Source organism: Akanthomyces muscarius, chromosome 2, assembly GCF_028009165.1.
Source record: "Akanthomyces muscarius strain Ve6 chromosome 2, whole genome shotgun sequence".
Taxonomy (NCBI): domain Eukaryota; kingdom Fungi; phylum Ascomycota; class Sordariomycetes; order Hypocreales; family Cordycipitaceae; genus Akanthomyces; species Akanthomyces muscarius.
In genome coordinates this window covers 914,309-927,493 of record NC_079242.1, presented here as the reverse complement: position 1 = coordinate 927,493, position 13,185 = coordinate 914,309, and the positions used below count along the sequence as shown (strand labels likewise).

General features: G+C 55.8%; 4 protein-coding genes across 4 annotated transcripts; 2 read left to right on the top strand and 2 right to left on the bottom strand.

The window, feature by feature from the left end:
* Positions 1 to 1,111: 1,111 nt before the first annotated feature.
* On the top strand, positions 1,112 to 2,101 carry LMH87_003402 (uncharacterized protein; the record flags this gene model as incomplete). Its single annotated transcript, XM_056192640.1, has 3 exons — positions 1,112 to 1,253; positions 1,366 to 1,504; positions 1,606 to 2,101. 3 exons carry the CDS (start codon positions 1,112 to 1,114, stop codon positions 2,099 to 2,101), a joined length of 777 nt encoding a protein of 258 aa, XP_056048191.1.
* A 425-nt stretch (positions 2,102 to 2,526) lies between these two features.
* On the bottom strand, positions 2,527 to 5,228 carry LMH87_003401 (uncharacterized protein; the record flags this gene model as incomplete). Its single annotated transcript, XM_056192625.1, has 5 exons — positions 2,527 to 3,798; positions 3,868 to 4,343; positions 4,434 to 4,575; positions 4,628 to 4,655; positions 5,194 to 5,228. 5 exons carry the CDS (start codon positions 5,226 to 5,228, stop codon positions 2,527 to 2,529), a joined length of 1,953 nt encoding a protein of 650 aa, XP_056048190.1.
* Positions 5,229 to 8,711: 3,483 nt separating this feature from the next.
* Positions 8,712 to 10,274, top strand: LMH87_003400 (uncharacterized protein; the record flags this gene model as incomplete). Its single annotated transcript, XM_056192611.1, has 1 exon — positions 8,712 to 10,274. One exon carries the CDS (start codon positions 8,712 to 8,714, stop codon positions 10,272 to 10,274), a length of 1,563 nt encoding a protein of 520 aa, XP_056048189.1.
* Positions 10,275 to 10,762: 488 nt separating this feature from the next.
* On the bottom strand, positions 10,763 to 11,870 carry LMH87_003399 (uncharacterized protein; the record flags this gene model as incomplete). The annotated part of the gene is made up of 2 exons (XM_056192601.1): positions 10,763 to 11,150; positions 11,200 to 11,870. The coding sequence occupies 2 exons, from the start codon at positions 11,868 to 11,870 to the stop codon at positions 10,763 to 10,765; spliced, it is 1,059 nt and encodes a 352-aa protein (XP_056048188.1).
* Between the last annotated feature and the right edge of the window lie 1,315 nt (positions 11,871 to 13,185).

Sequence of the window (13,185 nt, the reverse complement as noted above, 5' to 3'; positions counted from 1 at the left end):
GGGGACGAGGAAACTGGTCTGTCACGGCGTGGGGCCTCCGACGAGCTCCGCCACAGCCGGAGCCGGAGCCGGGCCGGCGATGGGTTCGCGGTATAGTCACCGATGCAGCATAGTAGCTGCTCATATCAGCCCGGCGGAGCTATATAGCAAGAATCACTGCAGGCGCAATTGCTCCCCTGCCCTAACAAGGCCCGGAAGCCAATGTAAAGTTGCGTTGCAGAATAAAGTGGCTGCCATTCGTATGGCTCGCATGAATCCTTTACCAGCATGTGGACGATGATCAGACGGGCTAGTACTCTTCCAGTGGTGCATGGACAGTAGTGTTGAGATGATCTTTGCAGCGCGAACCAATTTCCTCCTTTCTGGAAGAGCAAGGCACCTTGCCGCCGGTTAGGTGTCAGCCCGGCCCGGCAGATTTTTTGACAGAACTCATGAGCCTGCGTCATCGCCCGACGTGCCCTGAGCAATTTCCCTTTTGGGCGTTATGCCACGACAAAGTGGGAACCAGATTGCTAGCGTATTTGCCCAGCGAGATGCCTGCCTGCCTGCCTTTATCCTCCTTGGCGTGTCCTGGTTTCTGCTTGTCCGCCTCATGAGGCTGACTGAATGACACGCGCACATAGGGCTCATACGTTTCCCGTGGAACGAGCAGCATTACCCTCCTTGCCATCTGCAGAAGCCACGAGGCGAAGCTCGCGAGGAAGACGACGCACAGTCAAAGCTGGTTAGCGCATCAGCGCCAGCGTGGATCACCGGCATGGTAATCCCGTTCAGCTGGGGTGAGTGTGCTAGTCCCGATCGGGCGTTATGCCACGAAGGAACTGGGCGAAGCGATTCGCGAGACACAATGATGCGCAGCCTTGCGGTCGCCCTGCCCACTGGTTGACCGAAAGGCGTTGATGGAAGAGAGGATGTGAGCTCGGATGGAGCCGAACTTCTCGTCGCGTTTAACCGCTTTGGGTGAAATGCAGCGAGGTGCTGCTCTCTCCAGGATATATAGTCCGACCATCTCGTCCCTCGTTGGAAGGCAACGATTCTTTCAACACACACACAGACACAGACACACACACGACAGCAACATAGACTCAAGCTTCGCCACACGCTGCCCACCATGCCCAACGCGCACACTTCGGTGGGCATCGCCCAGGTCGTCTTCTACGCGCCCATGGTGCCCATCGTCATCTATCTTTTTTCGCGCAACGCCCGGATCCGCCCACGCATGGCCTGGTGGCCTTTGATTACCTTTGCTTTGTGTATGTTGCCCATGTCCAGACCAAAACCCACCCACTCAACAACAACAACAACCAAAGAGACTATCTCGAAGGAAAAAAGAAAAGAAAAAAAGAAAGACTAACGCAGACCTAGTCCGTCTTGCTGGCGGCATCGTCACCATCCTCGCCGAAAAGAAGCCCGGCAACACGGGTCTCTGGATCGCCGCCCTCATCCTCCTCAACGTCGGCGTCGTGCCGCTCATCGTGGCCGACCTGGGCCTGACTCGACTAGTGTAAGTTCCAGCCCAGCACACTTCCAAAATAAAGAAGCAGAGGGCGACACAATCTTCTTTTTCGCGGCAGAAAGAAATGCTGACCGGGAAAAAAAAAACAGCATGCAAGATAACCACGCCTCCAAGCCCTCCTACGACAAGCTCGCCAAGGGTCTGCGCCTCACCTTTCTCGCCGCCATCCTGCTCCTGGCCGCCGGCGGCGGCACCGCCTCCGTCTCCGCGTCCACCAGCCGCGCCCTGACCCTCGCCGGCTACGTCGTCTTCGCCCTCGAGCTCGTCCTCCTGACCGCCATGCAGGCCTTTCTCCTCACGTGCGGCCGGTTGCTGCCCAGCAGCCGGCGGGTGCTGGTGGCCACGCTCGCCGCGGCGCCGCCCCTGGCGGTGCGCACCGCGTACGGCCTGCTCGAGGTCGCCGAGCAGGCTGACGCGCGCAGCACGTGGAACCCGCTGACGGGGTCGGCCGTCGCGTTTGCGCTCATGGCGCTGCTGCCCGAGTACCTTGTCCTCGCGGGCTGGGTGCTCATGGGCCTGTCGATCCCGCCGAGGCGCGAGGTCGGCCAGACGCCGCTGGGGAACGAGGAGCTGGCCAAGGTTTAATGGGGGAGAGCAGGGGGAGAGGAAGAGGCAGCCATGGATGAGTGAGACAAGTGCTGTGGTTGGAGAATCAAGAAGCTGATACGCTTGACCGTCATTCTACTTGGTGTCGTTGCATTATATAATGTTGTAATTCTACTTTGCATAAAGAACCAAATGATGTCTTTGCTCGTGGTACGATGCCATTAACTCAAGTAAAGGACATGTGCAATCTCGAATAAAAACTGCTGGATGTATATTCATGGGAAAACTCATCTGATCCGCAGAAATTGGCAGACCCATTGTGCCGTTCAAACTCCCATTACGTATGCAACATGAATGTCATTCCACAGGACCCAGGAATAACAAAATTACGTCTATACCGCTTAATGCATCTAGAAAAAAGAGGACAAGACAAAGGAAAACTGTCGCCACCATCTCACTATTCATTAAAAGCGGTGCTGACGGCCAACGCTCTCGACGCGAACGCCCAGCTTCACCATCTCGCGCGAGTCAATGACACCACGACCATCAAAGACCCAGCGCGGAATTGTCATCGAGTCGGCAATCCGCTCCCAGTTGAGACGCTCCTTGGACTTGTACTCTCCGGTGCTGCCCATACCAGTGGCGTGCCCAGTCACCTTGCTCTCCTGCTCTTGCTGGCAGTCGGGGCAGGCGCCATCGCACGAGGGCTCCGTGTTGAAGCGATTGAGAGGATCGTGCCCCTGCCCGTCTTCGCGTTGAGCGAGATGCTTGTGGAGGGCCAAGAGATCATTCTGCGAAGGAATGGTGGTCTGGAAGGGACGGGGATCGGCTTTGGGGTTGGGCTTGCCGCCAATCGTCTTAGGCACAGCCTCAGCCGAGGGAGCGGCAGGCTTAGGCAGGGGCTGGTTGCGGAACTCGTCAAATTCGGTGGCAATGACGACGGCAGTGGCATCGTCGCAGGCGTCATAGGCGTTGCCGTAGACGGAAATGTTGTTGCCCTCGGCCAGAGGTCCGAGGAGAGAGCGAATCTCATTCTTGATGACTAGCGGGTTGCAGCACGGGTCGAACACTGCAATCTCGCGGGGACGCTCTTCCAGCAAGGTCCTGATCATCTCCAGGGCGGGAGCTTCACGGGTGTCGGAGGTGTTCTTCTTGAAGGCGTAGCCGAGAATGCAAACCTTCTTGCCGACCAGAGTGTTGTTGAGGCACTTGATGACGCGGTTGGTGAAGCGGTCGCGAGCGTACTCGTTCATCTTGACAACCTGGCGCCAATACTCGCCGACCTCAGGCAGACCCATGGTGTCGGCAAGGTAGACGAGGTTGAGAACATCCTTCTTGAAACAGCTGCCACCGAAACCGATACCAGCGACAAGGAACTTGTTACCGATACGGGGGTCGACACCGACGGCGCGGGCGACCTCGTCGACGTCGGCGCCAGTCTGCTCACAGAGGGCAGAAATGGAGTTGATACTGGAAATGCGCTGGGCTAGCATGGAGTTGGCGACGAGCTTGGCGAGCTCAGATGACCAGACGTTGGTAGTCAGGATGCGCTCGCGGGGAACCCAGGCAGCGTAGACGTTGACGAGGGCCTCGGCGGCGAGCTTGCCGGTCGGGGTGGGAGCGGAACCGATGAGAATACGGTCGGGATAGAGGAGATCGTTGACGGCGGTACCGGCAGCGAGGAATTCGGGGTTGGAGAGAATCTCAAAGTGAGCGCCAGGGCGGTGCATGGCAATCTAGTAAGAGCTGTGTTAGTGTGGATAGGCCTTGACATGCATTGAAAGCCACATAGATTCAGAACGTACAGTCTCGGCGACGAGCTGGGCTGTGCGGCAAGGCACGGTGCTCTTCTCGACGATAATGGCGCCCTCGCGGGCGTTTTGAGCGACAACAGCAGTGACTGCCTCAAAGGCTGTCATGTCAGTGGCGCTACCAGCACCGATGCCTCGCTCTTTGGTGGGCGTGTTGACTGAGATGAGGACAATATCGGCGTCGGCAATGCTGCCAGCCACGTCTGTCGTGAAGAATAGGTTGCTCTGGCGGGGAGCCACGCGGAGCTCGCCAAAGTCCGAGTTGAAGGTGTCGGCATCGTTGGTGGCCTCGTTGGAGAAGAAGGTCTCGCGGCTGCCATCACGGGCAATGCGGACAATGTCATGCAGACCAGGCTCGTAGATGGGAGGGTGTCTCGAGTTCCAGCGGCGAATTCGGGTCTGGTCACGATCGACAACGGTGACCTTGATGTGAGGGTTTTGGAAGGCGAGGACCGCCGCGGTAGGGCCGCCTGTGAGGATGTTTTAGATTCGGTGCTGCTTGTTTGCAGGACGAGCTCGATGGGATTCCGAGCGGATCGATGCTCATGGTGTTGACGTACCGACATAGCCGGCACCAACGCAGCATATGTTGCGAATGGTGAACTCTGGATTTTGGGAGGCACCAGAGGCGTTTGTTGAGCTGTTGAGGCTCAGTGCCTTGACGGTGTCGATGATGGGTGAGGAGGACATGACGACGGGCGGCTGTTGGTGTGTTAGTCGAGGCGAGGGGTCGTGGGGGCCAGAGGTGGCCTACCTTGTGCTGGCCTAGTGCTGTGACGGCGCTGTAGATGTTGTAGGTGTTGCAGGCTCAATGAACAAAGAGGCAAAAGAATGCCGTTGGAAAAAGAAAGACACGAGGTAAAGAAGAGTGACAGGAGTAGACGGGTACAGATAAGAAACAAAAAAGAGACGCGGAGAAGCGGGTGGTTAAAAGGGACCTGCTCGATCGTCCACGGCCACAGAGGTACGGTAACTGCATTACGGGGGAGTACGGACAGATTGCTGGGGCGCGTGTGCTTGCTTTCAACACGCACACCCCCCAACGGCTCTTAGTGCCGGAAATGCATGATGAGAATGAAGAGATAGAAACAAATAAGACTAAAACGAAGCCAAGTGACGAGCTAGTAGGGGCGCTCTGGCTCTCGGCACAGAAACGCCTGTCAAGAGAGCAGGAGACGAACGTGGGCAAACCGCTTGGCGCTGTAGGTGGCCGGGCGATTCAGGTGGGTTCCGGGCTTGCGTGGGAGGGGCGATGCAGACGGGAGCGCTGGAGAAAGCTGAAGAGTGCTGTATTACAGGCGAGCACACCGCTGTACATACAAGCAGGTCTGTGCCACTGCAACGTTAGGTATCATTACAGCGAGGTCTCCCCTGTGAAGCCGCCCTTGGTTGTCGAGTGCCGCCTGTTGCGCCACCAATGCAACCGATGCAGTCAATTCCCTGGACTTGCATTCCTGCTACTGCAGTTACTTTTTACTCACTTGTGTCTAGTTACGCAGCATCTACTCGGACTTTGCTGTCTTGTCCGGCAGGCATCCTCCAAATTATAAATGGACTGTGGCTGATTCCAATTCCAAGCGGCTCTGCAGCGAAACACAGCGCTAGGACTTGGCGCCGTCTCGCAGTGGACTCGACGAGAATACAGCGGCTTCCTTTGTCTTCCAAACCCTCACCAACAGACCGCTGCAGAACCCCTGTAACCTGTTTGCAACTAGATGGTTCACCTGCTTCACCCTTGGCCAGTGGCACAATGTGCGTCACGGCGCAAACCTGCCAAGAGTTTACTCAATGCACGAGATAACTTACACACGACTCCCTCATTCCCTCATTCCCGCTTCAATTCCACCCCCTTGCCCCCCTTATCTATCTACAAGCAACTACTGAGTACACTATCCAGTTGCTGCCCCTGACAAGCCACTCTTGACCGTGTCGGCGCCGAAGGCTTAATCTTTCTGTGGCGTCGCTCGGCAAGCCCACGGCCCATTTCTGCCCGTCCGTGACGACAGCATCTTACGCGGACTCGGCCAGCTTCTCTCTGCTCCTGTCGATCGAGCCGCAACGGCAACTTTGTGCCGATTTCAGGCACACTGCACGCAGGTCCAGACCCGAACATGGCGCCGGGCGCAAACTGGTCAAATTGCAAAGGAAAATGGCCAGTTATACCCGGTGCGCCGTGAGATGACCACCAAGCAAAACTTGCCGCCGCGGAAAGATATGGAAACCGGGAATTGCGCAATATGCAATGCAGGCTTGGCGGCCCTCGGGGAAGTAAGAAAAACGACCGCTCTTAGCTCAAGCCACACATGGCCAAGCAATTCCTAATGCACGCCCAGAAACCAGCGTCTGCTGGGGATTCGTTCTTGGCTCCATGCTTGGCACGCGACACGCTCGTATGACAAGTCGCACAACCCACAAAGAACAACTAGTTTCTGTCCCGCAAGGGAATAACGGACAGGAAAAGTGATGGGCCTTTTGGCCGCTAAACCAAGACGGTGTCGAGTTATTGGCTGAGAGGCAATCCCGAATGATGGAGTTGCTGGCCGACTGGTTCACCATTCTCCTTTGCTGCTGCGAAACGGGGACCATTGCCACTTCTCCACCGCTCCAGACAAGTTGTCGTCGTCTTTTGTTATCACACGAGCAATTTATGCATTTATTTGCGCTGCAAGGGCAGAGTGGTTTTCGACAATAAGCTTAGTTACAGATGAGTGGTCCGGCCACGGATGCTCCGGGAATCTTTTATTAGTGGGAAAGCGGAACAAAGGATGCCACGGAAAACAGGATGGAAGGAAATATTCGACACAATGGAGAGAAGGAATGCATCGCCCAATATACCCAATTTCGCGAGCTTTTCTTAGAAACCTAGAAGGCGAGGTGCACGACGACAGAGTTGAGTTTCCCTGTCAAGTCTCCCATCAGCGCCAGACTTGAACAGCAGCTTCTCTGCCACTCATGGGCTGCATGTGCGCTGCTCTCAACAACCGTTTGGCGCAGCCAATAACTAGTTACAACGCTATTTTTGAGTATTCAGATAATGAGTTTCTCCACTAAGTTGGCAGGTAGCGTGGCATCTGGGGCTCTGCACCAGTCGCGTCGCGTACCACATCTAGCTGCCCTCGGCTCACAAATACTAACTAGTCTGGCACACTGTTCAGTGATTTACAGTGTGAGGAAGCCCGGCTGACGGGTTTGCTGCTGTGGCTTGCGGCATCTGGTGTCGTGTGAGCGCAGCGACAACCACAAAAACCAAGCAGGTTCCTCGAGTGTCGATCAGACCCTGCATCATGATTCGCATAGTTGGGGGTTTCCTGCGTGTAGCTGTATAGTACCCATAGTACAGCCTATATTCGGCAATCGCCAGCTACTCCTTCTACACTCCTTCATTACCCCTTCTATACCCGGCACCATCCCGGTCTAGACATCACCATGGCCGCGCAAGAGGATCCAAACATGAGCGAAAACAAGAATGTTGCGCTAGTCAGAGTAATTGAGAAGCGGTGAGCCGAAAGCATCACGACAGAAAATAAATAATACTGATGCATCCCTCTGCTGTTGTCACGAGCGCACTTTTCCTACGTCAATAATCAAGCATTTGGATGGCATCGGCTTGCATGTTTCGACCATGTTTCGGCCAACCAGCGTGCCCACGGGGCCGTGAGCTGCCATGCCTATTCGGCGGGCGCAGACCATGCTTTTTGGGGCGTCACTTTGCTGATGTGTGCTGGGGTGATGGCGCTGCAACCTGTCATTGGCCGCGATGGAGAAGTGTGGGTGTGATCCGGCCTGTGATTGGTGAATCGCGATGCAGGCAACCCGATTGTGGCAAGTGGCGATGAGACGAGACAGCAGAGATGCAGTTCTAGAAAAGAGCGCCTTTGGCAAAGTACTTGAGTAATGTAGATATAGTGTACAGAAATATTTTGGGAAAATACAAAGAATAGGTATGCATTGAAGCCTAGCGCAAACTGTTGCGATTGCATCACTTGCACCGATGTGAACGGACTTGTACGAGCGGCGATATTCACGGTTTGTCCTTCGACGGAAAGCAAAAGGCACCTCAGCCATCCAACTAACGCTATTACGATTCAGTACATTCATCGGCATAAGCTACAGAATCGCGACCCCTCCCCCGCCGCAGGGCCAGAGTCCCTTTTGCCCACCACCCCTCCTGCTCTCTGCCCACTCAGGCCAACCGCCGCGATGCCCGTGGCCGTTCCTCCACTCGCCATTGATACAAAAAACCAATCATGGGCCTGAAGCAGGGGTACAGGACACATGACAGGGCTGGCAGTCACCATTTTGGCTTTCCTGCCCTTTTCGGCCGTCGCCTTTGCCTGCGTGAGTTGCTCCGTTGACGGCCTTTGCCCCAACAAAGTCTTTTATCGTTACGCTTTTTCCTCGAGGAAAACTAGACGCTTTTTTTGGGCAACATCCGCGTCTCGCAGCCACACGTGCAGCCATTCTGCCCTCTCCGATGCACGATGGGCTTTCCTGTGGCGGGGGGGTACACCTTCATGTACATGGAGTCACTGTATCGTGTCTCTGACCGTCCAATAAATGCAAGCCTAGTCATGTGTTGACCGGTTATCCCAGACAAGCATTTTGTCTGACGTCTGCTGCATCCAAATTTCCCCTCTCTGTACTACTCTTTCCTCTACTCATTGAATTCGTTTGGCAAATTGCTTCCAGTATACTCTACTACATCTACAGTACAATTTACACGAGGCCATCGTCACAGTCCCAGCGCGCTTACACGCCGTCACGTCCTACCGCCCATCTTCTTCATCTACCATTCGCACAACCCGCCGAGTCGGCTACTTGGCTCTTTGTCCTTCGCCATGGCTTCTTCTACCAACCGGTACCCCGAGCATGATCTGTCGCAGTTCCCGAGCCAGCTGCGCGGCAAGCGCATCCTGCTGTGCACCGAGTCCTTTGGGCCCGTCAACGGCGTGAGCCGGACGACGTTGATGCTCGTGACGCACCTGCGGCAGCACGGCGCGCAGGTGGCCGTCGTCGCGCCGCACAACCACACCAACCACAACATCTTTTCGCCGCCGCCCTCGCCGTGCCTCTCGCCGGCCGACAAGCAGCCCGAGGTGCGCCTCACCGGCTACCCGCTGCCCTTCAACCCGGAGCTCTCCGTCGTCTACCCCGTCCGCAACTCGACCCTCTTCGCCCGCACCTTTGGCCCCGACGCCCTGCCCGACATCATCTACCTCGCGTCGCCTGCCAGCCTCGGCTTCCAGGTCATGCTGCAGCTGCGACAGCAGCCCGCAGCGCGCCAGATCCCCGTGCTCTGCAACTTCCAGACCGACCTGGCTGGCTACTGCGACATTCTCTTCCCGGCCCCGCTGAGCCACGCCGCCGTCTTCGCCTTTGACGCCGTCCAGAGCTACCTCTTCCGCCACGCCTCCATCAAGACCATCTTTTACCCCTCGCGCTTCGTCAAACGCTACCTTGTCAAGCAAAAGGTCCAAGCCGACAAGCTCGAGCTTCTTACCCGCGGCGTCAACGCCGACCTCTTCAACCCGATCCGCCGCAGCGAGCAGCTCCGCAAGGAGCTGGCCCCCAACGGCGAGACCATCTTTGTCACCATCTGCCGCATCGCCGGCGAAAAGGGCTTCGACTTTTTGGCCAAGGCCGCCAAGGAGATGGACGCGCGCGGCCTGCCCTACAAGATGGTCATTGTTGGCGGCAACCGAAACCCAGACGTCGAGAAGGAGGTCCAGGAGCTGTTTGGCCCCCTCCGCGAAGAGGGCAAGGTGCTCTTCACCGGCTTCAAGGTCGGCGAGGAGCTCGCCGCGTACTATGCCAGCGCCGATATCTTCCTGCACTGCTCCGTCACCGAGACGTTTGGTCTCGTAGTCCTCGAGTCCATGGCCAGCGGCGTTCCTGTCGTCGCCCGTGACGAGGGCGGGCCCTCGGACATCATCGCTCACAGCGACACCGGCTTCCTCGTCCCACCCAACGACATTGAGGGCTTCGTCGCCAAAGCCACCAAGCTGGCGTCGGACAAGGCGCTCCGCGCCCGCATGGGCGAGGCGGCCCGCGTCGCGGCCTGCGAGTGCACCTGGGAAAAGATCAACAACAAGGTCGCCTGGCGCATGGCGGACACTATTGCCGAGCGCGGCGAGGAGATGGCCCATGCCGACCCGGAGCCGTCCTCGCGCACGCTGTCGCAGGACGCCCAGCAGCTGGTGCCCCTCTACGGCTGGCTCATGATGAACAATGCCATGCGCGAGGCTATTGTCAGCCGCATTGTCGACGCGCGTCTCGTTGGTGGCCTTGGCATCATTATCTCATTTTGGATCATTACTGGCGCATACATGATGTTCATCGAGTCCATCATGTGGGCCAAAAATCGCCTGAGAGGCGAGCGCCGCTTGAGCGTCTCTGCATGAATGTGTGCGACTTTTTCTCCATCTTTGCATTTCATTATGTCGGCGAATCGGATTTTTTTTTTTCTTGTTGAAGGTGTCTTGTCATCTGCGAGGACTTTCTTCTTGAGGTAACTCGGCTCCATACTTGGGCTTGGCAGGAGTCTCATCTTCTTCTTTCCTCCCTTTTTTCTCATCCCTTTTCTTCTCGTCTCCTTTGTATTACGGAAGCGAGATATAGTTAGTATGATATGCGTACGAAATGATGCACGAAATGAGTCTTTGGCGTTGTCCTCCTAGAGTAATACACTCAGTTATACCCAGATTGAATAGTCTCTTATTAAACGTGCCGAAATACGGCTAGAACCAGTGTATCGTCTCCACGCTTCCAAGTTTACAATCTAACGCCAACAACGGAATATCAGAAAAAGTAAATTAGATGTAAAAAAAAAAATCTACCCGTTGAAGTGGAGTAGCTCAAAGACCAGCTTTGTGAAGCCACAGAACTCGATTTAAATCGTCTTGCCTCCACGTCCGCGACCAGTGTCAAGCCCCATGCGCTGCCTATACATGTCCGCGTACTGAATGCGCTCAAACGTTCCCATGCCGTACGCGGCCAGTCCAATGGCCAACCATATGGAGGTGACGATCAGACCGACGGGGAAGATCATGAGCTGGGTGCCAGGAAGGATGAAGGCAGCCGTGCCATTGTGCAGGGCGGCGAGGGCGTCATCGACGGCTGCTTGCGCGGCGGAAAAGTCGGACTGAACAACCTGGTGCGAAAAGACTCCGTTCAGAAAAATCGCTTCGTTGAGGCTGACATTGGTGGCCACGCGGATGCCGCTGGTGTTGGTGGCAGCGAGAGTGAGTGTCGGCATGACAAGCGATTGAAGAGCAGCCCTAGATTCACATCAGCTAGAGGTCGGCGGAAAACAATTCGTATACTTGCATGGACATTTGCTCCGACATCTGCTTCTCGTCAATCTGGCCTACAAGCATGTAGGCCTGCAGCAGCTCCGGATTGTGGTCCTCGCGGCCCTCCAGGCTGGAGCGTCTCATCACTGACGACATGCCGCCCTGCATGCCCTTGCCCGTCATGGCATCCGCCTTAACCGGGCTCGCGCTCGCGCCATTATACGACACGCTGACCTTGACGTCGGACGGCTTGATGCCGGTCCAGCTGCCGCGCGGATCTGAGACCTTATAGAGGCGTAGCTCGGCCTCGAAGACGCCGCTCTTGGCGTCGAGCGACGGCAGGTTGTAGCAAATGCAGTTGCCCGAGGGGTTGCTGGCGCGCGTGATGGAGCGCAGGGTGCTGATGCAGGCGTTGTTGGTGTCCTGGTCCCACGCCGTGAGGTTGAGCGCGCCGTCGGGCTGCAGCTGGATGCCGTCGGTCCTGTTGCCGGCGTCGGCCTGCTGCTGGCGACGCAAAAGCGACTTGGCGGTCAGCGCCTCGGCGGAGACGAGGGCCGAGTATGGCGTCGAGAGGACATCTTCAGCGCGGACAAGAATGGTGTCGGCAAGGGCGAGGCTCGCGGACGCGGTCCTCGCCAGCAGGTAACTCGCTAGGAGAGGGACGCGGGAGATCATGGTCGAGTTGAGGCTGTCGGCGGCCAGCATATGGGCGAAGGGGTATTCTCGTCGAGAGACTGCGCGAGGATATTTTTTCTTTCTTCCCTCAAAACTCAATGCCTGATGCCCAAGTATCCGCAAACTGTATTAATTGGTATATTATTGCGGAACCAATTACTCGTCTAGTTCAGGAACTGCACAGCAGCTCTCCCGGAAATAAGAAACGAAAAATCAATGGGCAATGGATGCTGTAATTAAAAGAAGGACTACTTCAAAAAACAAAAGATTTGCAGAATAGAAAACGAGAGACTGTGGTCTGGAAACAGAGGAAACAGGCCAGGCCGTTTGGCCTGACACTATTTTTGTTTCCTCGAGGATGAAATCCTCATCCTGCTACATCCATTGCCCGGAGCAAAAAAGAGCTGAGACAGGCCAGCGCAGCCTGCGGCGGCGCCAGCGCTCCGGACGGTCCCAGACGCGCCATCTTGGCGGACCATTTGTCATGAATGAGGCATGGGTCAGTCCACCTGACAAGCTCCTACTGAAGAAGAGAAGCGCATACTGAGTGTTCTATCGTCTGTCGCCGGCGGGGGTTGTGGTGATAAAACGTGCAGGGGCTGATTGGAGACGGAGGCGTGACACTGGGCCAGTTTCATGATGCGACGGCCTAGTGGAGGAGGCTGTCTGGCGCAGTCGCCTGCAGCGGCGTACACGTTTCTATAGTTTTAAAGGGAGAATTGAACTCTATCCCCTTCGTAGCTGTCTTGAAGCAGAGCTGCTCATTTGTGCCCAATCTTTTGTCGTCGCGATCAACATTGGTCCCTGGTGTAAATCGCCACAATTGCTGTGCTGGCGTGCTGTCGCGCTACTGCGCAGCTAGTCAAGACGCCACGACGCCAACCTATAACGCTCCACACGTGGCAGCATTCATTTACAGAAGGATTTTTGGATTGCATATATCGTCTCAGGTTACTCTATATCCTTGGGGTAGGTAATTAGCTGCGGAGTACACATCACGAGAGAGTGCTTGGCGGGGCAATAGAGGAGTGAACTGGACGGTTTACAGCCGCGTAATTACCTGGCGAGAAACTCGTCGAACTCTTGGTACATCAGATGATGGGATGACTACCACTAAATTTACACGAGATGGGGGCTTGGCACGCAACACGCGAGAACCGGAAAAAAAAAGAAAATAGTAAGGGCAAGAAAAACAACAAGATACGGAAAATAGAAGGAATTAGAGGAGTTGGGGTAATAAGAAGACCACTAAAAGTACGAGAAATAAGAAAAATGAGAAAATCAGAAGATAGTAACAAAAGAGAATAAGAATAAGTCAAAGAATTCATATATGAGGGCACAGCTT